Here is a 26,602-nt window from a genome sequence, read left to right as displayed (position 1 = left end):
CAGCGGATTTGCTGCTAAGAAGCTGAAAGGAAGTCGTTAACTTTGTGCTCTGTTTACCTGACCTTGATTCCTTAATTCCATGTACTAGTAGAGTAGTTATCATGTGTTACCCAGCAGCGAGGGGCTGCTTTTGTGCACATTTTATCCACTGCATGCCCTGTTGTAACCAAACCTCAAATGCAGGTTTGTCTGTTTTCTTGTTTTTTTTTTGTTTTGTTTTGTTTTTTTAAGTGCAATGGAGGAATATTGGTTTTATCTTGCTCAGATGATTAGAGGATCTATCACTAGGTTTTTGCTACCCTATCTTGAGAGCAGCATTATCTAGGAGCATAGACCCTGATTCCAACTGTGTTGGTTAATTTACTGGTTGCTGCAGTTTTGATTCTGCTGCAGAGCTTGGAATGTTGAGACTTGTGTAGCTCCACCCACATCACTGATCAGCAGCTTTCTCTGTGCACTAAGAAAGGTGCTAATCAGTGCTGGGGGCAGAGTTGGACTAGGTGGCACTAGGGCATTAGTCCTCTACTGATGATCTGCTGATAAAACTGTGATTTTATTGAACCTACAGCAAACAGCCCATTTAGGCTGTGTACCCTTGTTGCGGATTGAATGCGTTTTTGCCATGTTTTTCGCCCCAAAAACGCTGCGAAAATGCATACAGAATGCACCCCATGCATTCCTAAGGCATTCCGCACCTGCTGTGCTAATGCTGTGTTTTTTTCCGTGGTGGAATCGCATAGCGGAAAAAAACGCAGCAGGCTTATTATTTTTGCGGAATCGCCGCGATTCCGCACACACAGGAATGCATGAGATCCGCTTACTTTCCGCATGTGGCTATGCCCACCATGCGCAAAGTGAGCGGCTCATTGCGGATGGTACTCACTGTCTGGAGGAAAGGAGACTGTCCTTCAGGCCCTGGGTACCATATCCCTGTAAAAAAAAGAATAAAAAATTGGGTTATATTCACCTTCCGGCGTCCCGCACAGCCTTACCGATGCCCCCGCCAACTCCTGTTCCCAGTAATGCCTTGCGGCAAGGACCTGTGATGACGTAGTGGTCTTGCGAGACCGCTACATCATCAAAGGTCTTCGCGAGGATCGGGAAGGATGCGCGGGACGCCGGAAGGTGAGTTTATCACGATGTGGTTTTTTTTTTTGTTTTTTTTTCACATCCTATCTTTTACTATTGAGGCTGCATAGGCAGCCTCAATAGTAAAAAGTTGGTCACACTTGTCAAACACTGACAGGTTGGTCACACTCGTCAAACAATCACAATCCAAGTGATGCTTGATTTCGCCTAGAATGCGCTTAATTCCGCACTCGAAAATTGCTATCAGAAGGCTATCAGAAGATAGAAAAGTGTTTAGCTGCCCTTTCCACAGTCCAAAATTTAATAGGAACAGTGGAGGTTAAGATGAGGCCTGGTCGACCAAGCAAAATTTCAGCAAGCGTTACTCATAGGATTGCTAGACAGGCAAATCAGAATCCCTGCTTGACTGCAGAAGACCTTCAGAAACATTTAGCGGACTCTGACGTTGTAGTACATTGTTCAACTGTTCAGAGACACCTGCAGAAATATGACATTCATAGAAGAGTCATCAGAAGAAAACCTCTCCTGTGTCCTCACCATAAAATTCAGCTTCAGAGGTATGCAAAAGAACATCTAAACAAGCCTGATGCATTTTGGAAACCAGTCCTGTGGACCGATGAGGTTAAAATAGCCACAATGATCAAAGGTATGTGTGGATAAAAAATGGGCACAGAATTTCAGGAAAAGAACATGTTACCAACCATTAAGCATGGGGTAAATCAATAATAGTTTGTGGTTGTGTTGCAGCTAAGGACACAGGGAACATTTCATTGGTAGAGGGAAGGATGGATTCAATGAAATTTCAACAAATTCTTAATGCAAACAAACCACCATCTGTAAAAAAGCTGAAGTTGAAAAGAGGATGGCTACTACAAATGGCTAATGTTCCTAAACACAAGTCAACATCCAGATAAAGGTTTTACAATGGCCCTCACAGTCCCCTGATCTGAACATCATTATAAATCTGTGGCTAGACCTCAAAATAGCAGTGCATGCAAGAGACCCAGGAATCTCACAGAACTGGAAGAGTTTTCCAAGGTAGAATTGAGGAAAATCCCTCAAACAAGCAGTGAAAGACTCTTGCCTGGCTATAGAAAGTATTTCCAGGTTGTGATACTTGCAAAAGGGGGTGCTACTAGGTACTAACCATGCAGGGTGCCCAAACGTTTGCATCTGCCCATTTTCCTTTATGTAATTTTTTAAAATGTAAGTGGTGATGGCCAACTCACTGAATGAATTTAAGAAAGGAATGGATGCTTTTCTTGTGAGTAACAGTATAGAAGGTTACGAATAACAGAATATTATAGGTAGATGGTTGACCCAGCTTAGGGGAAAGAATTTTTTTCCCTATGGAGAAAATTGGCTTCTACTCTGTGGGTTTTTTGCCTTCCCCAGGATCAACAATGCAGAACAGCTGCACTAAAAATAGGCTGAACTAGATGGACATAAGGTCTTCCTTCAGCCTTCAAAACTATGTTACTATGTAAAAGATAATTTTTTTTTTGCCTAAAATATAAATGAAATGTGTCATCTGTAACTTTAGGCGTTTTAGAAATCATTTGATCGTCAACTTGGTTAACGGTTCACAACAGTCATTTTAACCCCTTTCTGCCATGTGACATACTATCCCGTCCATGTGCCCTGGGACTTAATTCCCAGGGACGGGATAGTACGTCACAGCGATCAGCGGCGCCCACGTGGTGAGCGCCGCTGATCGCGGCCGGGTGTCAGCTGATTATCACAGCTGACACCCAGCACGTTAACCCCTGGCACACCGCGCTCAAACACGATCACGGTGTACCGGGGGTTAAAGGGAAGCATCGGCAGGGAGGGGGCTCCCTCTTTGTTTCCCTGAGCCCCCCACTGCAGCGCTGCTGTGGGGGGGCTCCTTCCCTGCAGGTCCCCGGATCCAAGATGGCGACGAGGACCTTCGGGGGCCTGCAGGGAGCTGACTTCCTCAGTGCCTGCAAAGCGCAGGCAAGAGGAAGTCTGCTTCAATGCTTGTGACAGATTGCTAATAAACCTAATAAAGTTAAAAAAAAAAAAAAAGTGTAAAAATAATTTTTAAAAAATCGCTAAATTAAAAAAAATATTCCCTAATTCATTTTTTGGAAATAAAAAAAGTACACATATTTGGTATCGCCGCATCCGTAACTACCTGCCCTATAAAACTGTCCCATTAGTTAACCCCTTTAGCGAACCCCTTAAAAAATAATAAAAAAACGAAGCAAAAAATGTTTATCATACCGCCGAACAAAAAGTGCAATAACGTGCGATCAAAAGACGCATATAAATATCCATGGTACTGCTGAAAACATCATCTTGTCCCGCAAAAAACGAGCCACCATACAGCATCATCAGTGAAAAAATAAAGTTATAGCTCACAGAATAAAGCGATGCAAAAATAATTTTTCCCTTCACCCATGACAGCACCACCTGAGAGAGGGATCCGCCCCGCCAGGACAGGAACCTACTGAGACATAAGGGGCGGCACCTCTCCCCCGCTTCAGTTGGGTTCCTGTCCTGGAAGGAATCCCACTGTGGCGGTGCCTGTCATGGGCGAAGAAAAAGATAAAAGACCCAGGCCCGTCCCGGCGCGGGAAGAACAGGTAGCTTACCTGTAGCGCCGGCCGTCGGGTCCTGGAAGCGCAGTCCCCGGGGTCCCTGGGGCTCCGGGTTCGTTCGGGCGTGGATGGGATCCCGGTGGCTCCGGGAAGCCCCCACCGCGCCGCCCTCCCCTCACGCACGCCACATCTCGATCCCCGTGGTAGGGGAGAGACGCTGGCGTCTTCCGGCCGCTGACATCAGCGGCGCTTGGAATGCTGAGTGCGCCGGCTGACGTCAGCAGAAGGCGACGGTGTATTGGCGCCGGGTGCGACGCCGGCTGGCTTCTGAAGCGCTGAGCCGGCGGTCGCAGGGGGGAGGGGAGGAAGACGCTCACCAGGCGGAGGCATGCAATTTAAAAGGAGGAAGACAGCTGTAGATCGGCGGTGCAAAATGGAGTCCGAGCAGGAACGTTCAGCGTCGCTGCCTCCCTCACAGCCCTCTGGCAGGAAGCATGGAAGCCATTCAAGCAGCAGTCGCCCCAGCCGCAGGTCGGGGCACTCCTGAAGGTCCAAAGAGCGCGGGTCAGGTGCTCCGATGCAGCCTCCAAGTCCGGTACCCTTGATTACGGGTGGTGAGTGATCTTCGTGAATGTTAACAGTATATTAATAGGGGTTTTCTATTGTATGCTTCACCCTGTAGGAAAGGCCCAGAAAAGCGGGAAGCAAGAAGAATAATAGGGGTTGTGCTATATGTAAATCTCCCCTAGCAAGAGACTGGCAAAAAGATCTCTGTGCTTCGTGCATTCAGCGGACTATGGCGGAGGAAGCGCCTAGTTTCGCAGCCAATCTAATATCTGCCCTCAGGTCAGAAATGGAAGGCTCAATTAAGTCCTTATTGAAAAAAGGGAAAAAAAGCAGGAAGGATTTCCCTAGTTCCCCCTCAGATTCCGCGTCAGTATCATCTCAGGCGGAAAAATCATCCTCCTCAGACTCCTCAGATAGTGACACAGGGGGTAAGCCATGTTTCCCTGTAGAAGATACAGATGCCCTCCTAAAGGCCATTAGAACCACAATGGGCCTACAGGAAGAAAGGGCGGCTAAAACCCTAGAGGACGTCATGTTTGGGGGGCTTCAGGAGAGGAAAAAACGAACCTTTCCAGTAAACGCGAAAATCCAGGCGCTTATTGAGAAGGAGTGGAAAAAGCCTGAAAAATCGGGGGCCCTTCCATCCGCCTCTAAGAGACGATACCCCTTTGAATACAAGGATACGGAGGTATGGGACAAAGTCCCAAAAATAGATGCAGCGGTGTCCAGATCTTCCAAAAGGTCGGCCCTGCCCTTGGAAGATGCAGGGGTTCTTAGAGACCCGCTGGACAAAAAAGCGGACTCATATTTGAGGCACGCATGGGAAGCGACAGCAGGAGGTCTAAAGCCGGCGATAGCGGGCACCGGCACGGCACGCTCCCTCATGATCTGGCTGCAGCAGTTAGAAGAGAAGCTGGCGTCAAGGGTCCCAAGAGAGAATATCTTATCAGACATGTATCTCTTGCACGGGGCAGCGGCTTTTTTGGCAGATACCTCGGCGGACTCTATGCGATTGACAGCCAGAGCAGCGTCACTATCAAATGCTGCTAGACGCGTGTTATGGCTTAAGGGCTGTCCGGGTGACCTTCAGTCCAAGGCCAAATTGTGCTCTCTCCCCTGCGATGGTCGATTCCTGTTCGGCAAGAACTTGGACGATATTCTGGAGAAAGCAGGCGATAAGAAAAAAGGCTTCCCCAGATTCCCTATGGATCAGAGGAGACAGCCCTTTCGGAGGGGGAGATTCAATAGAGGGCGTCCTCCCGCTGACAGGAGATGGGATGATAAAAGAAAGAAAGAATCAGGGTTTATGTTTGGTGGAGGCACCTCCACCTCAAAAAAGTCACCACAATGACGCCGGTATTCCAGTAGGAGGGAGATTGGCACTCTTTTTCCAGGCCTGGGAAAAGATCTCCTCCAATACCTGGATTCTGAGCATCCTAAAAGAAGGCCTGAAAATCCCCTTTATTCGTCAGCCAAAACCCGTGGTCGTCATCACACCTATCAGGAAGATGACCGAAGAACAACTGGCCTTAGAAACAGAAATCCTGAGCCTGATAGACAAGCGGGTACTGTCCGAGGTGCCACGCTTACAGGAAGGAAAGGGGTTTTATTCACCCCTTTTTCTAATAAAAAAAACGGATCAGTCGTTCAGGACAATCATAAATCTCAGACGCCTTAATCTTTGGATAAGGAACCCGACCTTCAAGATGGAATCAGTGACTACGGCAGTGAAGCTGCTACATCAAGATTGCTTCATGGCCGTAGTTGATTTAAAGGATGCGTATTATCACATCCCTATCCATCCAGATTACCAGAAATACCTGAGGGTAGCGCTTTATGTTCAGGGCACACTAAGGCACTTTCGGTTCAGGGCTCTTCCGTTTGGCATATCCATAGCCCCGAGGGTCTTCACCAAGGTCATAGCGGAAGTGACAGCCTTTCTCCGGATTCACGATACGGTCATAATACCATACCTGGACGATTTTCTTATAGTGGGCAGTTCAGAGGACCACTGTACAGCACAGTTGACTCAGGTGATCAACACCTTGCAAGAGTTAGGGTGGATAGTCAATTTCAAAAAATCAAAATTACAACCCCTAAAGAAACAGACCTTCCTAGGATTTATACTGGACTCAGAAAGGCAAGAGTGTCTGCTCCCAGAGTCCAAGATAGAGAAGGTACAAAATCTGGCCTTGGCGGGCCGAAACCAACCATGTATGACATTAAGAAAAGCAATGTCCCTACTAGGTACCCTAACATCCTTCCTGTATTCCGGCGGTCAGGTGGGCTCAGTTTCACACCCGGCAACTCCAGGGGGAGATACTAAGAGCACAAGATCGCTAAGAGGGCGTTTGGAAGGGAAGCTGGAGCTTTCCTCAAAAAACAGAGACTCTCTCAACTGGTGGTTGAACGGGACAAATCTGACCTTAGGAATACCATGGGACAGACAGGCGACAGATATAATTTTAACAGATGCAAGCTCCTCGGGGTGGGGGTACACCTAAGGGGCCTCATAGGTCAGGGTTCCTGGACACCTCAAGAAAGGAAGGCATCCTCCAACCTGAGAGAACTGTGGGCAGTGGGCAAGGCCCTAAGCCATTTCATTCCGCTACTCCAGGGTCGAGATGTACGCATCATGTCAGACAAGAAGGTAGCAGTGGCATACATCAACCACCAAGGTGGGACAAAATCACACTCCTTAATGGAAGCAGCAACAGACATTCTGAGCAGTGCAGAGGAACACCTACACTCCGTGACAGCCCTACACATAAAAGGGGCAGAAAACATAGAGGCAGATTTCCTGAGTCGCAATACCCTGAGGCAAGGAGAATGGGCGCTAAACCGGTCCATTTTTCAAAAGATAATTCAGCTTTGGGGGGAACCGGTGATAGACCTTTTTGCAAACAAGCACAACAGGCAAACAGAAAGGTTCTGCTCTCTAAACCCGAGGGAAAATCCATGGGCAGTGGACTCGTTGCACATCCAGTGGAACTTCAGACTGGCTTACGCGTTCCCCCCAGTAGCTCTGATCCCAACTGTGGTAAGAAAAATCAGAAACGATCAAGCCAGGGTGATTCTAATAGCTCCATTCTGGCCAAAAAGGCCCTGGTTCGCTCTGCTACGGAAGATGTCCCTCTCCGATCCATGGGTTCTGCCAGAAATCCCGGACCTACTAGCTCAGGGTCCAATATTGCACGCTCAGGTCAAAGGATTCCATCTGACGGCGTGGAATTTGAAAGGTCGCTTTTAATGGATAGGGGGTTCTCCCCTGGGCTGGTGGCCACTCTGCTAAAAAGCAGGAAACCGGTGACTACTAACATCTACGGCAGAACATGGGATAAGTTCCTACAGTTCTTGGGTAAGCCGTTAGGAAAAGAACCCCCGATTAGGGCCATCCTAGAGTTCTTACAGTCTGGGTTGCAGATGGGGTTAGCAGTAAACACACTTAAGGTTCAGGTGTCGGCACTAGGGGCGCTCTACAATTGCAAACTGGCATCAGATAGGTGGATAGCCAGATTTATTAAATCCTGCCATAGAGCTAAGCCTATTCCAATACCCAGAATAGCCCCCTGGGATTTAAACCTGGTGTTAGAAGCCCTTACAAAAGATCCGTATGAGCCATTACATCAGCTACCCCTAAAGTTCTTGACCCTAAAAACAATCCTGTTAGTAGCCCTCACATCAGCCCGCAGGATAAGCGACTTACAGGCTCTCTCAGTAAATCCTCCTTATACGCAAGTCTTTCAGGATAGGGTAGTTTTAAGAACAGACCCCAGTTATCTGCCCAAGGTAGTATCAGATTTCCATCGGGGTCAGGAAATTGTCCTTCCATCCTTTTGCGAAAATCCAAAAAATCTGGGGGAGGAAAAATTCCATAGTCTGGATGTTAAAAGGGCTCTCGTAGAATATATATCTGCCACTAGCCAGTGGAGGAGGTCACAGTCCCTATTCGTAGCTTTTCAGGGTGCCAGGAAAGGCTATGGGGTTTCAAAAGGGACTATTGCTAGATGGATTAGGGAAGCCATTAGTGTAGCCTATTCAGCTAGTGGTATCCCGATTCCTGACGGCATCAAGGCTCATTCCACCAGAGCCGTGGCGACCTCCTGGGCTGAAAAGGCAGAGGTATCAATCGAACAGATTTGTAAGGCCGCTACCTGGGCCTCACCTTCAACCTTCTTTAAGCACTATAGATTAAATCTATCCTCCTCTGCTGACTTAACCTTTGGTAGTAGGGTGCTGCAAGCGGTGGTCCCTCCCTAAGGTGTTTCGAAGTCTCCAAAAATCTCTCAGGTGGTGCTGTCATGGGTGAAGGGAAAACCACCATGGTTACTTACCGGTAGCCGGTTTTTCCGGAACCCATGACAGCACCCGTACATTCCCCCCCTTTTTCACTGTATGGGTGTGCACAATTAGTAGGGTGTTTTGAGTGTTGTGGTGTTGGATTAAACATGTAACTAACCGGGAAGTCCTCTCAATGCTCTGTAACCCAACTGAAGCGGGGGAGAGGTGCCGCCCCTTATGTCTCAGTAGGTTCCTGTCCTGGCGGGGCGGATCCCTCTCTCAGGTGGTGCTGTCATGGGTTCTGGAAAAACCGGCTACCGGTAAGTAACCATGGTGGTATTTTTTATATAAAATTGATTTTATTGCATAAAAGCGCCAAAACATAAAAAAATGACATAAATGAAGTATCGCTGTAACCGTACTGACCCGAAGAATAAAACCGCTTTATCAATTTTACCGCACGTGGAACGGTGTAAACGCACCACCCAAAAGAAATTCATGAAACACTGGTTTTTGTTCATTCTGCATCCCAAAAATCGGAATAAAAAGCGATCAAAAAATGTCACGTGCCCAAACAGGATACCAATAAAAGCGTCAACTCGTCCCGCAAAAAAATAAGACCTCACATGACTCAGTGGGTCAAAATATGAAAAAATTATAGCTCTCAATATGTGGTGATGCAAAAACTATTTTTACAATAAAATGTGTCTTTTAGCGTGCGACAGCTGCCGAACATAAAAACCGCCATAAATAGTAAATCAAACCCCCCGTTATCACCCCCTTAGTTAGGGAAAAATAATAAAATTAAAAAAATGTTTTTATTTCCATTTTCCCGTTAGGGACAGGGGTGTGTTGGGGTTAGGGTTGGAGTTATAATTGGGGGGTTTCCACTGTTTGGGCACATCAGGTGCTCTCCAAACGCAACATGGCGTCTGATCTCAATTCCAGCCAATTCTGAGTTGAAAAAGTCAGATGGTGCTCCTTCCCTTCCAAGCTCTGCCATGCTCCCAAACAGTGTTTTACCCCCACATATAGGATATCAGCCTACTTAGGACAAATTGCAAAACAACTTTTGGGGTCCAATTTCTCCTGGTGCCCTTAGGAAAATAAAAAATTGGGGGCAAAAATATCATTTTTGTGGAAAAAATTATGATTTTTTTTATTTTCACGCCTGGGCGTTTTAAACTTCTGTAAAGCACTTGGGGGTTCAAAGTGCTCACCACACATCTAGATAAGTTCCTTAGGGGGTCTAGTTTCCAAAATGGAGTCATTTGTGGGGGGTTTCCACTGTTTAGGTACATCAGGGGCTCTCCAAAGGCAACATGACACCCGCAGACCATTCCATCAAAGTCTGCATTCCAAAACGTCACTACTTCCCCCGATGTGTGCCCATACAGTAGTTTTCTCCCACATATGGGGTATCAGTGTACTCAGGACAAATTGGACAACAGCTTTTGGGGTCCATTTTCTCCTGATACCCTTGGGAAAATAAAAAAATTGGGGACTAAATGATCATGTTTGTGGAAAAAAATACGATTTTTTTTATTTTCACGCCCGGGCGTTATAAACTTCTGTGAAGCACTGGGGGGGTTCAAAGTGCTCAACACACATCTAGATAAGTTCCTTGGGGGGTCTAGTTTCCAAAATGGTGTCATTTGTGGGGGGTTTCCACTGTTTTGGTACATCAGGGGTTTTCCAAACGCGACATGGTGTCCGATCTCAATTCCAGCCAAAAAAGTCAAATGGCGCTGCTTCCCTTCCAAGCTCTGCCATGCGCCCAAATAGTCGTTTACACCCACATATGTGGCATCAGCGTACTCGGGACAAATTGCACAATAACCTTTAGGGTCCTGTTACCCTTGGGAAAATAAAAATCGGGGGTGAAAAGATCATTTTTGTGGAAAAAATGATTTTTTAATTATACCGTTGTATGTTATAAACTTCTGTGATTCCCTTGTGGGTTCAAAGTTCTCACCACATATCTAGATAAGTTCCTTGGGGGGGTCTAGTTTCCAAAATGGGATCACTTGTGGGGGGTTTCCACTGTTTAGGTACATCAGGGGTTCTCCAAACGTGACATGGCGTCCGATCTGAATTCCAGCCAATTTTGCATTGAAGAAGTCAAACGGTGCTCCTTCCCTTCTGAGCTCTGTCATGCGCCGAAACAGTGGTTCCCCCCACATATCAGGTATTAGCGTACTCAGGACAAATTGCACAATAGCTTTTCCAGTCCAATTTCTCCTTTTACCCTTGGTAAAATAAAAACAATTTAACCTGAAGTATTTTTTTTGTGAAAAAGTTAAATGTTGATTTTTTTTTTTTTTTTTAAATATTCAAAAAATTCGTGTGAAGCACCTGAAGGGTTAATAAACTTCTTGAATGTGGTTTTGAGCACCTTAAGGGGTGCAGTTTTTAAAATGGTGTCACTTTTGGGTATTTTCTCTCATAGAGACCCCTCAAAGTGGCTTCAAATGTGATGTAGTCCGTAAAAATAAAATGGTGTTGCAAAAATGAGAAATCGCTGGTCAACTTTTAACCCTTTATAACTTCCTAACAAAAAAAATAAATTTTTGGTTCCAAAATTGTGCTGCTGTAAAGTAAACATGTGGGCAATGTAACATATTAATTTTTTGTGTGCCGTATCACTGTGATTTAAGGGCATAAAAATTCAAAGTTGGAAAATTGCAAAATTTTCACCAAATTTCCGTTTTTTTCACAAACGCACGTTATATGAATAAAATCTTACCACTAACATGAAGTACAATATGTCATGAGAAAACAATGTCAGAATCACCGGGATCCATGGAAGCGTTCCAGAGTTATTACCTCAAAGGGACAGTGGTCACAATTGTAAAAATTGGCCCGATCATGAACGTGCAAACCACCCTTGGGGGTTAAGGGGTTAACCAGGGGTGCCTAAACTTTTACATGCCACGGTACATGATTTTAAGTAGAAAAGACCCTGTCCCTCTCTGCAGTGTCTTGTGGCTTGGCTTGTGGGTGCAGCCTGTTGTGAATCTTCTTTGGGTGCCGGTCTTGTGTCTGCATGTCGTCCTCTCATATGCACACTATGACCTATATATTAGCTGTATCCGATTTGGGCCAGGTACATTTCTAATCCATTCAGTTGGGAAGAGGTTGTGTACACACACTGATTTTCAGCATCCCAAAATAAAATTTTAAAGCTCTATTTTTCGTTTCTTCTTACTAGGAACCAATTAAGTCCCGTGCTCCTCAGCTTCATCTGGAATATCGGTTTTACAAGCAACTTGGGAGTACAGGTAATATGTATGCCAATCTAGGGTTCCTAGTAGTTATTAGCATAGTTATATAAAAAAAAAAAAAAAACCTTAAAGGGGTTTTCCCACTCACAAAGTACCTTTTGATCAATAGATCCTGGAATAATAATTTCCACAATTGGATGTGTTTAAATAAAACGTTCCCTGGTACGATCAGACACAACCATTACACAGTACACAGCAGGGGCACATGTATAAGATTATCTCCGCACAGGGACATTTTTTTAATCTTATACATGTGCCCCTGCTGTGTACTGTGTAACGGCTGTGTCTGATCGTACCATGGAACGTTTTATTTAAACACATCTAATTGTGGAAATTATCATTCCAAGGTCTATTGATTAAAATGTACTTTGTGGGACAACCCCTTTAAGGCCCCATACACAAAAGACTAACCTCAGCCAAACCTGTCGGTTATCGCCGAGTTCGGCCAACAGTCTAATATTTATAGGGGCCCTGACTCTTCCTACAGATGATGTAAGGGGAAAAAAGAGAATAAAAGGATCGGCAGTACGAAATCTTAAATGTTAGATCCATAAGGGATAGGTAAGCGGACGCCCGAGATATCCGCTAGTGGCTCTCTCATAGAGAGTACAGGAATGCTTAGCACTGCGATCGCTTCATTTGTATGGGAAAGGCACGTTAGCTGCTGGCCGAACCATCATTCGGTCAATGGCTGTATAAGGTTTATGGGGGTCTATAGAGTAATATTTGGGAGCAGCCATTACTCCACGTATCCTGTGGTGATCTCTGCATCTGAGGTTGTCCCCTTATCATACAATACATAATCCTCCAATGTGAAGGACTATTCGGGAGTTCGATGTTGATCAACTTAATGAGAACCTATCAGCAGGATGCCCAAACTGACATCTTCCCGTTATCCAGGACAGTGACTGGTTCATAATGATTATCTTCTTTGGATACATTCATAATAAGGGAGGAAAAGATATTTTATCGCTTTATTCAAAAGACTGTCATAAAAGCCACCGCAGGTGGATATCACAACTAAATATGCTGTTGTGGACATGCCCTCTGTGCCACTGTGGTGGCTTTACACACTGGACATGCCCTCTGTGCCACTGTAGTGGCTTTACACACTAGCACTTTGGGACTTCCATTAAGCCATAAGGGGGGCTAGGACACTTAATTATTCCAGAGAGCAGCTAAACCCTGTGAAATTAAGAAAGAAAATCTCTGTGAACCTGTCGTTCGTCTGGGAGTACAGGCTGGTGGCGTTCTGGGGCTTAAATCCTGCCAGATTCCTTTTTAAAGACCGTTGCTGACTATTACAAACATTGAGAGGGTGATGAAGTAATACCATATTACACTACCAAAATGTCATTTGAGCTAAATAAAGCTAGTATCTTATTCTATAAAATGGCTCCTAAGAATGAAATTAATTTTTAATAATGGATCAGAACACAATAGTCATTTACTCCTTGTGTTTTCTCAGCTGTTCAGGAACAATTTTGGGAAATGGTGACCTTATGGTGGTATCTCTCTGTATGGTGGCTCTGTATTTTTGTCCGTGTATATACTAGCATAGTGCATGTAAATCGGTGGTCCTAATTCTTGCTTTTGTGCTAGTTTACTTGCTGTTGATTAGGTATTCTGTAATTACTGTACCTTTTTAGTAAATTGGATCTGTTCACTGCATCGTACTATGTTATTTTGCTGCATAATGTTTCTCCATGAATATTCACTATTGCATATTCGTATCATAACCAGGCGTTTTTGATATTCATGTATTTGCGTTCAGCCTGCAACTCCGCTAACTAACCAGAAACTAAAACATTAAGTCCCTATTTGTAACCAGATTTTGTACCCTAAACTGTATATATTATTACGTGGATCTCTCAGACCTGGTGAGGCTGGTGTACTTGCTGGCTCATAAAATGCTCATCTTCGTATTAGAAGGACTGTTTAATCATTATGAAAAGTTTTCCTTCCTGGTGACAATTTTCAGTGTAACGACACCATCCTCATAAGGTCTAAAATATGGTTTGCGGGTTGAATATATAGCCAAAAGTAGATCTGCTCCTGTTTTTGACCTGCACTTGTGAAGTTATACTTGTTCTTTTTGCTTGATAACGAAGATATACCACAACCTTATGCCAGTATGATTGGCTTTCTAATTCACTCTATTAGAGGTTTTTGCTGTAAACCCACAGCATGGACCACCCGAAGTCTGCACTGTGGGCTACAACAAATAAGGCAGCGTCATTCTGCTTCTAGGAGACATTCTTCAGTGCGGGAGCGAACTCCATAGGATTTTACAGCGCTCACTCCCATGCTGAAAACGGCAGCTAGGAGGGACAGGCAGAACGCTGCTTAGTATAGTGCAGCCCACAGCACAGTCCTTCGGGTGGTCCGCGCTGCCGGTTGACACAAGAAACTCTAATAGAGTAATTTAAAAAGACAAACTGCAATGTAATAGATTTTTCTTTTGAAAGTGAAGTTATGCGTTAAAGCGGTTTTCTCATAAGTTACAACAAATATCTGTTTGAATCTAACAAATGATATCTTGATGGTAATTGCACTTTCCTGCCTCTCATTTACATATTTGTTTTCCAGCTGATGGACTTCCCCAGGTTTTTTACTTTGGCCCATGTGGAAAATACAATGCCATGGTACTGGAGCTTCTAGGTCCAAGCTTAGAAGACTTGTTTGACCTGTGTGACAGGACTTTTACCTTGAAGACTGTGCTTATGATAGCAATTCAGCTGGTGAGCAGACGGTTTGCTTTTTGTTCTTGTATTTTTAATTGCCATTTTGTCAATGCCCAACACAGCCTTAATTATATTGTATTATATCGCTAGATCAAAAAGATCGCATGTCAAAGTCCTTTTAAGGGGACTAAAAATGTGCATATATGTCTCTAAAAAAAAAATGTTTATAGCAAAGCAAAAACTAAACCTATTTGGGATTGCAGTGTCTGTAAGAGTTCGGTATATTCAGACAAAATTAATTTAACCTTACGGTAAACACTGTTAAGGAAAAAAATTGCCAGAGTTGTGCTTTAATTGCTTTTTGAGGTGGGTGAAGGTTGGGTCACCTCATCTCCCCGAAAAAAATTAAAGCATGTGCAACCAAAATTGGTATTAACAAAAATGTCAGCTCATCGTGCTAAAAACCAGGGCTGTGGAGTCGGTAAGCCAAACCTGCGACTCCGACTCCGACTCCTCAATTTCCCTTACACCAACTCCGACTCCGACTCCCACACATATTGCTTATATTTAAGCAAAAAATTTATTGTAGTACAATGTGAACCTCAGACATTTAATCATTTTTATGATCCAATAATCAAGATGTTTAGATAGAACAGAATATATATTGGTGTACTACCCGGTTTTCATTCTTTTTGGTACAGATACGATATGGATAGACAGATATGGATAAATGGATATATAGATAGAGCAGATTTCTAATCTGCTTTTGCTATTGAAAACATTATCTATGAGCTCAAAAACCTTTCAGGTGATGCAGTTTTTTAAAAAGATGATCAGCTTTTGCAGCTGAAAAACGTATCCTCAAAAAACACAGGAAAAACGCTGTGTGTGAATGTAGCCTTAGATCAGGAATAGAACAGCCATTTATAGGACATTTCATAACTTTCCCAAACTCCTATGAAAAAATATTCAGCACATCCTGCATTGAATTACTGTACCCAATTTATTACCGTATATATTTTAGGAGTCGGAGTCGGTTCATTTTATACCGACTCCAACTCCGACTCCACCAAAATGAGCTCCGACTCCGACTCCACGACTCCGACTCCACAGCCCTGCTAAAAACAAGCCCTTACTTGTCTCCATAATCAATATAAAAAAAGCATGGTTTCAGAAAATGGCGACATAAAACAAAGGAAAATTTATTTATTTTTGTTACTAAATTCTCCATTTTATCACTTGGAGTTCCATAATCACACTGATTCACACTGTTGTTAACGTTATTGGTGTCTTCAGGACGCTGGTACAATTAATATATGTGGTGGAGCCAAAGCGACTAGCTCTCTGCTCGGTCAATTAATCCAGTAGGATACATGCTACATCCGGCCTGCTGGAGGTTGGCTCCACGCCGGGGATATTGGGCTGCATGATGACATCACTGCATGGTGCCACCTGCGTTCATTACAAGACAGAATAGAAGAGGAGACTGGCTGCGGGGACGGAGAGCCTATATAATATGTTGAGTATGAGTTTGTTTTTTTTTGCGAGGTGCAGTCTTGGACCATCACACAGCTTGGGGGACTGTGAGGGGACCATCATACCACATGGGGGGCTGTGAAGGGATCATCATACCACATGGGGGGCTGTGAAGGGATCATCATACCACATGGACAGCTGTGAGGGGACTATAATACAGCATGGGGGCTGTGAGGGGACCATCATACCACATTGGGGAGCTGAGGGGGCTATCATACCGCATGGGGGGCTGTGAGGGGACCATCATACCACATGGGGGGCTGTGAGGGGACCATCATACCACATGGGGGGCTGTGAGGGGACCATCATACCACATGGGGGGCTGTGAGGGGACCATCATACCACATGGGGGGTTGTGAGGGGACCATCATACCACATGGGGGGCTGTGAGGGGACCATCATACCACATGGGGGGGCTGTGAGGGGACATCATACCACATGGGGGGCTGTGAGGGGACCATCATACAACAGACTTGTAAACTGTTGGCCATCCCCTTTAATGATTTGTATGGTGATATTATATCTACTGTGTACACTGGTAATATTTGGTTATGGTCTGGTGGTATTTGTCTGTTGTGTTACAATATGATTAATGTGATATTATAATTAACTCTTGTATAACAGTATTATTAAAAATAATTGTCTTGTAGTAAATTTTGATTTCCTCCAGGTAATATAATAGTAATAGAGACCCCAGTCTGGCGAATGGGGTGTTAACAGCAAGGGGCTATGGCTTTCAAATGTCAGGGTTGAGTTTTAGTCCCAGTCCGACCCGTATTGTATGGCAAAGCACAGTGTATGATATTTAAAACCTCAGCTTGTCCCAGAAAAGCAATCTTTCAGCGTCTGCTGACTCTAAAATAAGTTATGCCCGGAGGAAGAAAGCGAAATTGCAAAATAAAACCCGAAAAATTCCCTTGCGAAGGGTTAAACTGGATGTTGTTTTACAGCAAATGTAAATGAGATCTAAACTGTCTGATTTTTTTTTTTTTGTATTGTGTAACTCCATTTCCACGCTTTGGTTCTTTATTGTCGTATCCATTATAGTTATATGACCAGTAGCGAAGTGTTAAAGGGAATCTGACACTTTTTTTCGTATATAAGATGCAGTCACTGCCATCAGGGGCTTATCTACAGCATTCTGTAATGAAAGAGACGAAAAGCAAGTTCTATTATACTCACCCAGGGGCAGTCCGGGTCCGATGGATGTCTCGGTCCGGTCCAGCACCTCCCATCTTCTAGCGATGACGTACTCCTCTTTAATTCCCGTTTCGGCGCAGGCGCACTGCTTTGCCCTGTTGAACCTCTCTGACCTTTTCCGGCGCCTGCACACTGCAGTACTCTGCTCTGACCTCAACAGGGCAGAGTAGTGCGCCTGCGCTGGAGCCGCGACGGGAAACAAAGAAGAGGATGTCATTGCTAGAAAATGGGAGGCACCGGACCGCGACACCCATCGGAGCCGGACCGCCCCTGGGTGAGTATAGCATAATTCGTTTTTCTTCTCTTTCAGGTTATATCGGGGGCTAATCTACAGCATTACAGAATGCTGTAGATAAGCCCCTGATGGCTGTGGCTGCGTCTTAGGCTAGTTTCACACTAGCGTTCTCGGGTGCAGGGCTGTCGCTAAGCCCTGCCCCCTCCATTCAGTTCCTCCTCTGATCGCATGACACTGCATGCGATCACCATACCCTATATTTAGCGTTGGGTACGCTGACCGTGCGCTGGTATGATTTTGCTGGCGCTGCGCACAAAAGCGCGCTGTTGCATTTTTGTTCGCTGGGCGCAGCGCCAGCAAAATCATACCAGCGCACGGTCAGCGTACCCAACGCTAAATATAGGGACGGTGATCGCATGCAGTGTCATGCGATCAGAGGAGGAACTGACCAGAGGGGGTGTGGCTTAGCGGCGTCCCGTCGCTGCGCCAGAGAACGCTAGTGTGAAACTAGCCTTATATATGAAAAAATAGGTGACAGATTCCCTTTAAAGGGAAGATTTCGGAATATCACACGACCCTAACCACGAGTAACATGGTTAACTTTTCTTCAGCCAGTGTTGTACCGTTTCCAGGCCTTGTTGGCTCAGTTGCGTTTCTTTCATTCTGATTAGTTAAAGGGAATCTGTGAGGTCATTTTTATGTAGTATGCTAATGGTATGAAATAGGGTATGTGCAGTAATTTCAAGTTATTTTTGTTTCTGTACGTTTCCCCCTTGTGTTGCTGTAAGTCCCGGTAAATTTATTGTCTCGCGCTAGCAAGTCAAGCATAGTGTAAGTGGTAAGCGAATATTCACCCCTTCACCCGCCCATAATCCCGCCCAGCCCTCTCTGTGTCACTGATTCAGTCAGACTGCTGAGCTGCTCCCCTGAGGATCGCATTGCAATCCTCGGACTGGCCGTCTGCTCTCCTGACCTGAGTGTGGCTGCATGTGTTTCAATGCAGCTGTCAGAAGTGCAGACGGCTAGTCCGAGGATTGTGGTGTAAATATTCGGCATAAGGCAGTTTGACTCCGTAACAGCGGTGCAGAGGGATGGGTGGGGGAAGGGGTGAATTTTCATTTACCATTTACATATGCTTGACTTGCTGGCACAAGACAATAAATTTGTCCAGGGCTTACAGCAACACACCAGCGCAACGTAGAGAAATAAAAATGACATAACCTGGAAGTGCTTTGGCTGCACTATTTCAGGATGTTATTAATATACTACAAAGAAATGACCGATTCTCTTTAAGGAGAAAGTTTAGGTGTGTGTGGTTTTTTGTTTTTGTTTTTTTTTTCAGGGTACAATTTAGGTTTCTTACATTTCGGCTTTATTTTATTTTTTTGGCTCTATATATTTTAATTGCATTATCTTTATTTTTAAGATCTCAAGAATGGAATATGTTCATTCGAAGAACCTCATTTACAGAGATGTTAAGCCTGAGAACTTCTTAATTGGTCGCCAAGGAAATAAGAAAGAACATGTCATCCACATCATTGACTTTGGCCTGGCCAAGGAATATATAGACCCAGAAACCAAAAAGCACATACCTTATCGGGAACACAAGAGTTTAACTGGAACAGCCAGATACATGTCCATAAATACCCACTTGGGAAAAGGTGGGCATGCTTGTCTTCTTATTATTGTTTTTGGTGCACAGATCTTTGCAAATGTCTCATTCATGTGAATGAGATTGGCCGAAATCCATGTTTTCTGCTGGAGTTTTTTTTAGTAGCAGAGGTTTCTGCACAGCTTCCCTGTATAACTATACACTGCTAATGTGCAAGCAAAACTTCAAGTGCCAATGCAGGTTTGAACTACACTTCTGATTCATGCCTGGGATTTAATAGCATAAAGCCTTGCCACTATATAGGTTTAAAGCTGCACATCTCTGGCAAGCAGTATGTCTCGGATTGGTTTTAAAGGTAATGGGTCATCGGTAAACTACTGCTTGTTTTCCCGCTGTGGTCTCTTGACAGGGTGGGACTACGACGTCATGCTGATTGACAGCACGCTCCCCAGCGGGGATCAAGCCATCAATCAAAGCGATCTCGGCGTTCATTCCCCGTCGACGGAGCAGGGCGGAAATGAAGCTGATGCTCTGTCGATGTGATGTCAGCAGAGGCCACCGAATCACTGGCAGGAATTTTTTTTTTTTTTTTATAAAGTCCCAGATATCCCTGTTAAATGCTTTGGTCATGCTTGACAGCTTAATTTGAAGGGTTAAACAGTTGCGTTCAGAGTTCGCTACAATTGCATGAGGTAAGCCCCCATCACTCACAGCGAGATCGCTGCTGAGTCACAAGTTTTGTGACGCAACAGCAATCTCACCAGCGATATCGCTGTGTATGACAGGTATCAGCGACCAGCCCCCCCCGCCGGGTATCGCTGATCGTGCTCGAATGGCCTGGACATTTTTTTGATCGTTGGTCTCCCGCTGGCCGGCACGCATTGCTGCGTGTGGCAGGCGGGAGACCAGCCATCAGCGAGCTGGACGCTGGTTTCCAGTGTAAACCGCGGGTAACTAAGGGCGAGCGTCACTTAGTTACCCGCTGTGTACCTTAGTTACCAGCGTGCTGGTGCAGGGAGCTGGTAACCAAGGTAAACAGCGGGTTTCTAAGCGCCGTGCGGCACTTAGAAACCCGCTGTTTACCTTGGTTACCAGCTCCCTGCACCAGCGCGCTGGTAACTGAGGTACACAGCGGGTAACTAAGCGACGGGCGCGCTTGTTACCCGCGTCGTCGCTGTCCTGTTTGGCAGTTCACCAGCGATCATGTAGCGACACACCAGCGATCCTGACAAGGTCATATCGTTGTCGGGATCGCTGGTGCGCCGCTATGTGTGACGGGGGCCGTACTGTGGGGTGCTGGCTTATAACACAGCCGATATCCATGCTGCATGGAGTGGGCTTAACACCTGAGCTCAGTGTATACAGTGATAGTACAAGTACAGCTGTCTTTTTGCTAAAGGTATTAATGGGCTTTGTGGAAACAAAAAGTTCAGCTCACCGTAGTGGACATCTTGGTTTGCGGAGCACGGAACCGTTGAGTCAGAACGTGGAACAATCAAATCATGGAAATTCAGCTCAGCGATATAGTGAAAAACTTTTTATTCACTATAAAAGGTTTTCAGTGGAGGATTAAAACATCAGCGTGAACAATTAAGTAGAAATGCAATATTGACGTGTTTCTGGTGAACTAACACCCTTAATCCTCTGTGAAGCTCCGCCCACTGTCACGCCTCCTCCGTTCAGCTCCGCCTACGTATGCATGCGGCCTGCGTACCCTATCTTTTGCATTGGGTACGCAGGCCATGACGATGTATGCGGATGCCTCCGCATGCGTCGTTTTGACAGTGTAGCGACCTGCGCTGAACGCAACGTGTTGGATTTTGTTGCGGCCTCCGTAAAGAAAAGGTATGCAGGCCGCATGCCGGAGGCGGAGCTGAACGGAGGAGGAGCGGCAATGGGTGTAGCTTCATGGAGGAACTACGCAGCCCTCCGGAGCTTTGCTAAACGCTAGTGTGAAACTAGCCTTAGTTTATAGACTGCTGCTACTGAATAGAGTATTGTACTTGCAGTAGATTATTCCACTGAGAACAAGCTGTGGATTTTCAGATTCGCAGCGTGTCTATACGGCTGCGTTCAGACATCCCTGTGCTGGACATGGTTTATGTTTTAAACCCAACAGCACAGGGACCCATAGTATGTCATTGACGCATTCACTCATCCGTTTTAAAAATGGATTTGTATACCAGATCCATGAGATTCGGAGCCTGTCCTATTCTCCATTTTTGTGGATCAGACTCTGCCAATAAAGAAGATCAATATAAAACGGGTGAGTCACGGAAGACATACTTTGTATTTCAGAGTTTTGTTGTTGTTTTTTTTTTTTTTTTTTTTTTTATAACTGATTCACTATTTAGGCTTTGTGCACACCACAACTTTACACTTGGAAGAACCCATCATGATTTTCACGCAGAAGACGTTTTTTTTTTTTTTTTGTATGTGTGTGTATATAAAACGGTGAGTGGCCTCAGCATTTTCGCATTTGTTTAGAGCTTTTCTGGAAGCATAACTGCCTGAAAAAGTCATTGTGTGCACATACCCTAAGTGGCAATGGATAAATAAAAGTTTACAACTTTTCCCTGCTTCAGTTTTTAAAAAATGAAGTAAGCTAAGGCAAAATGGCTGACACAAAGATCGCTGTTGCACAGATGTAAAAATATATCCGGATGGTTGAATGTAGCCCTTTTATAGGAATTTTGTCAGATTGTTAATGAAGCGATTGAAAGATTATTTTTTTTTTCTCCAGGTTTGAGGCAAAAAATACTGTTAAATGGTTAGTCATTACATAGGAGCATGTACGTCCGCATACACCTACCTCTCCGGAAGTGCCAAGTCTTGTATGAAAGCAGATTGTGGATGCGTTACAAAGCTGTTGCACTCGCAGTGATAAAAGATATCAAATTCTAGCTGTACCCTCTTACCCTGCTTCTGTCAACTTTTCATCAGTGGGGGATGACAAACCAAAATGCATTCTGTTCTCAGAGAAATTTCAATGGCCATAGTCAACTTTCTGCAATATAACTAGTGTAAACCAATGGGAGCAACAATTTCCTATACTGTGTGCATTTCCCCCTTAGTTTTTGAGTATGATGATGTCTTCTGTGAGCCCTCCTAAGTGGCTGTGCTTTAAACAGACTAAGCATGTCGTCATCCGTTACCCAGAAGGGACACAGGAGAGGGGTCTTTGGGATTTGATGGGTGTTTGGCGTCATTCACATCTGCATCGTGAAGAGTATGGTCTTGAAGAAGTCCCTTCTCTACATTCCTGCAGGGGCAATAGGGCGACTCCTCCCAATCGTGCAGGTTTGTGGGGCACAGCGTTATCATTGACGGTCTCCTGTTGATACAGAAGTAAATGGCTCAGAACAGCCTCATCCCAGAAGACCTCTCTGCTCTGTATCGCTTTTGGGGCACTGGTTAACCGTGCACTTGTCAAGTTTAAAAAGGGAAAACTTCTGGTGTGAAAGCCAGAGTAGTTCTTCAGTTTTATGATCTATTTCTGGAATCCAGAAGTAGTACTTTGTTGTATTTTACAGCTGTGGTCCAAAATGCTGTTGAACCTCTGCTTAGTCCATCGATGTTTTATTGGTTGGGACGTCTTCCCAGATTGAAGAGGCTGTAGCATTCAATAGACCCTTTAAAAAAAGAAAAAGAAACTTTTATTTTCCATGTTTTTTTTTTTAATCTATCTCTATATATAAAAATGAATGTGTGTGTCACCAGCCAATCACGAAATATCTTTCATTTCACCAGAGCTGTTCAAAAAAGCTGAGCTGTGATTGGTTGCTATGAGCAACAGTTTTCCTTGCATCCAATCACTAAGCATCTCTCATTTCTCCAGAGCTGGTTAAAAGAAGCTGAGCTGTGATTGGTTGCTATGAGCAAGTTTTCCCACTTGACAACACCTTAGCAGACACTGACATGGTGGGAGAAATCTAGCATCCCTGGGAACATAAGCTCCCAGCCACCGTCTGCCCCCCAGTAAGGAGCAGAGAGCACAACAGAAATGATTTCCCCCCCCCCCTCCTGTGCCTATATACCCATCACACATCCTCCGTCCGATAGGCATATCTTCCCTCTTAAAGGGATCATTGGTATGGAAGTCAGGGCAAATCCATCCAGCGCTTTAGTTTTGACCCCAGGCCTCTCTTAAAGGGATCTCTGGTATAGAAGTCAGGGCGCTCTGATTCTGACCCCAGGGTTCTATTAAAGGGATCATTGGTATGGAAGTTAGGGCAAATCCACTCTGCGCTTTGGTACTGACCCCAGGCCCCTCTTAAAGGGATCTCTGGTATGGAAGTCAGGGCAATTGCCTTCAAATGCTCTGGTACTGACCCCAGGCTCTCTTAAAGGGATCTCTGGTATGGAAATTAGGGCAAATCCCTCAGCGCTCTGATTCTGACCCCAGGATTCTATTAAAGGGATCATTGGTATGCAAGTCAGGGCAAATACACTCAGCGCTCTGGTTCTGACCCAAGGCCCCTCTTTTAAAGGGATGCCCGGTATGGAAGTGAGGGCAAATCCACTCTGCGCTTTGGTATTGACCTCAGGCCTCTCTTAAAGGGCTCTCCAATATGGAAGATAGGGTAAATCCCTCAGCGCTCTGGTTCTGATGCCAGGCCTCTCTTAAAGGGATCCTCGGTATGGAAGTTAGGACTGTTCCACTCAGCGCTCTGGTTCTGACCCCAGGCTGACGGGATGATGTGGGATATTAAGGGTAGTAGTCCAGTAGCTCTGGCTGACGGGATGTTGTGGGAAATTAGTTGTAGTTGTCTGGTGGCTCTGGCTGACGGGATGATGTGGGATATTAGGGGTAGTATTCCGGTAGCTCTGGCTGACGAGATGATGTGGGATATTAGGGGTAGTAGTCCGGCGGCTGTGACTTGATGATGTGGGATATTAGTGGTAGTAGTCCGGTGGCTTTGACGGGATGATGTGAGATATTAGTAGTCCGGTAGCTCTGGCTGACGGGATGATGTGGGATATTATAGTGAATGTGGCTATGCGGTGTGGGCGGAACTATACACTCAGCTATATAATATATTCATTCATTATAATTTGTTATAACTAACCTTAGTTACTATGATCGGGCAACGCCGGGCTCTTCAGCTAGTATATATATGTAAAAGTAAATGTGTGTGTATCACCAATCACGAAGCATCTTTCATTTCACCAGAGCTGTTTAAAAGAAGCTGAGCTGTGATTGGTTGCTATGAGCAATAGTTTTCTCACTCCACGACAACACCTCAGCAGACACTGACATGGTGGGAGAAATCTAGCATCCCCGCGAACATAAGCTACCAGCCATTGTCTGCCCCCCAGAAAGGAGAGAGCGCACATGACAGAAATGAATTGCCCCCCTCCTTCCCATATACCCATCACACATCCTCCATTCCATAGGCACATCTTCCCTCTTAAAGGGATCATTGGTATAGAAGTCAGGGCAAATCCATCCAGCGCTTTGGTTTTGACCCCTGGCCTCTCTTAAAGAGATCCCCGGTATGAAAGTTAGGATGTGGGATTTTAGGGGTAGTAGTCCGAAGGCTCTGGCTGACGGGATGATGTGGGATATTAGAGGTAGTAGTCCGGTGGCTCTGATGGGATGATGCGGGATAATAGGGGTAGTAGTCCGGTGGCTCTGGCTGATGGGATGATGTGGGATATTAGGGGTAGTAGTCCGGTGGCTCTGGCTGATGGGATGATGTGGGATATTGGGGGTAGTAGTCCGATGGCTCTGGCTGACGGGATGATGTGGGATATTACGGGTAGTAGTCCGATGGCTCTGGCTGACTGGATGATGTGGGATATTAGGGGTAGTAGTCCCGATGGCTCTGGCTGAAGGGATGATGTTGGATATTGGGGGTAGTAGTCCGATGGCTTTAGCTAACCGGATAATGTCGAATATTAGGGGTAGTAGTCCGGTGGCTGACAGGATGATGTTGGATATTAGGGGTAGTAGTCCGGTGGCTCTGGCTGACGGGATGATGTTGGATATTAGGGGTAGTAGTCCGGTGGCTCTGGCTGACGGGATGATGTTGGATATTAGGGGTAGTAGTCCGGTGGCTCTGACGGGATGGTGTGGGATATTGGGGGTAGTAGTCCGGTAGCTCTGGCTGACTGGATGATGTGGGATAATATAGTGAATGTGGCTATGCGGAGTGGGCAGGGCTATACACTCAGAGATAGAGATATTGAAACACTGCAATACTGGAATATAATAATAATTGGAGTGTAATAATGTTATCAGTAACCTACTTCTCTGAATAGACTCCTTTAATCACCTTGTTTGCCAGCGGTCGTATTCCATTGACCAAACATTATTGCCTATCCTAAGGTGGCAATGTCTGCTTTCAAGTTCTGGGAAAAAAGCTATTAACAAATATAAGTTGGGGAAGGGGGAACCTGTCTCGTTTAGTTAGCTGACATATGCAGATTGAACCAAAGAAGCTGAATTTTTAGTGGCTAAATGGTTTAGTATAACTTGTATTCTGTTTAAGTCTCTGCTCATTGTGGGCTTAGTAGTGTGGGGGCTGGTCCTGTGCGGGGGACGGGGGCTGGTCCTGTTCAGTGTTTTTTCTGCTCTCTAACTATGCACACTAGCACATTAAAGCCTGTCAATTATTGACACCACCCACTGGACTCCTCAGCTTAGAGTGAGCAAGCTGGACGGAATCTTTCCCAGTAATACTATATTTATCTGTTTGACACTTTATTACATTCAGTATTTTCACATTGACTGGGATCACTATAATGATGTTAACTATTTTTTTGGTGCAGTGAAGTATAAACAAGCGATGTATTGCTTTGCTGCTAGTAGAAAGCTACAGAGAAGATCAATTGCTGGATTTAATAATGCTCCCTGCACACACGGACATCCACTATCCTCATACATTATTCATCCCTGGACATTATTAGCTTGACAAGTGCTGTGTTATGGGCATTTTCTATTCCATGACTGAGCTGAATGCTTCCTTTAGGCATTACTTTATCTAGTTTTATAACCAGGCAAAATGTTTGGCGTATTGGTGGTTTTTGGACACTTGCTGCACGCGTTTCACTGCCCAGTGAGTTAAAGCTATGCTCTTTATATAATGCCCATAAGTGTGTTCACGGTAAAGTGGAAAAAGAGCTAATTGGGCCTTGTCATGGGAATAATATGTTCTCTTCTAATCTTAAGTTTATATACTAAAGCAAAGTTATAGATTTTCCCAATATTTCCATTAGATTGATTCTTCATGTTGTTTAAGATCTCTGCTTGCTGTCACTTACCAACAAATATGGCACCTTTACGGTCCTCGTGAGCAGTACTGGAAGTGATGGAAGTTTTATAATATTTCCTTAAGGCAGTGTTCCATTTTCGGAATTCTGCAGTGTGCTTACAGGGAATCTATCGCCAGGTTTTTATTAAGTTATCTGAGCGCCATGACGTATTGGAAGAGACCCCAATTCCAGTGGTGTCGCTTACTGAGCAGTGTTTTGCTATTTCAATACAAACAGTGTTTTAACAGCAGGACATTATCACTACAGGACAACTGGCCTTGTGCATCCTATTC

General features: G+C 44.9%; 1 protein-coding gene across 6 annotated transcripts in view; it reads left to right on the top strand.

Annotated features, from left to right (window-relative positions):
• CSNK1G1 (casein kinase 1 gamma 1) overlaps positions 1–26,602 on the top strand; it is a 79,585-nt gene that overhangs the window by 36,338 nt on the left and 16,645 nt on the right. For all 6 annotated transcript variants that reach the window (XM_073579518.1, XM_073579519.1, XM_073579521.1 and 3 more), the window contains exons 4-6: positions 11,713–11,782; positions 14,375–14,526; positions 18,867–19,101. In XM_073579518.1, coding sequence (XP_073435619.1) covers positions 11,713–11,782; positions 14,375–14,526; positions 18,867–19,101 — 457 coding nt within the window. The remainder of the gene's footprint in view (positions 1–11,712; positions 11,783–14,374; positions 14,527–18,866; positions 19,102–26,602) is intronic.

Source organism: Dendrobates tinctorius, unplaced genomic scaffold (genome assembly GCF_039654945.1).
Source record: "Dendrobates tinctorius isolate UK_male_01 unplaced genomic scaffold, ASM3965494v1 ptg000062l, whole genome shotgun sequence".
In the NCBI taxonomy this organism is placed as follows: domain Eukaryota; kingdom Metazoa; phylum Chordata; class Amphibia; order Anura; family Dendrobatidae; genus Dendrobates; species Dendrobates tinctorius.
Note: the sequence above shows the minus strand (reverse complement) of the source record. Positions and strands in the feature narration are given on the sequence as shown.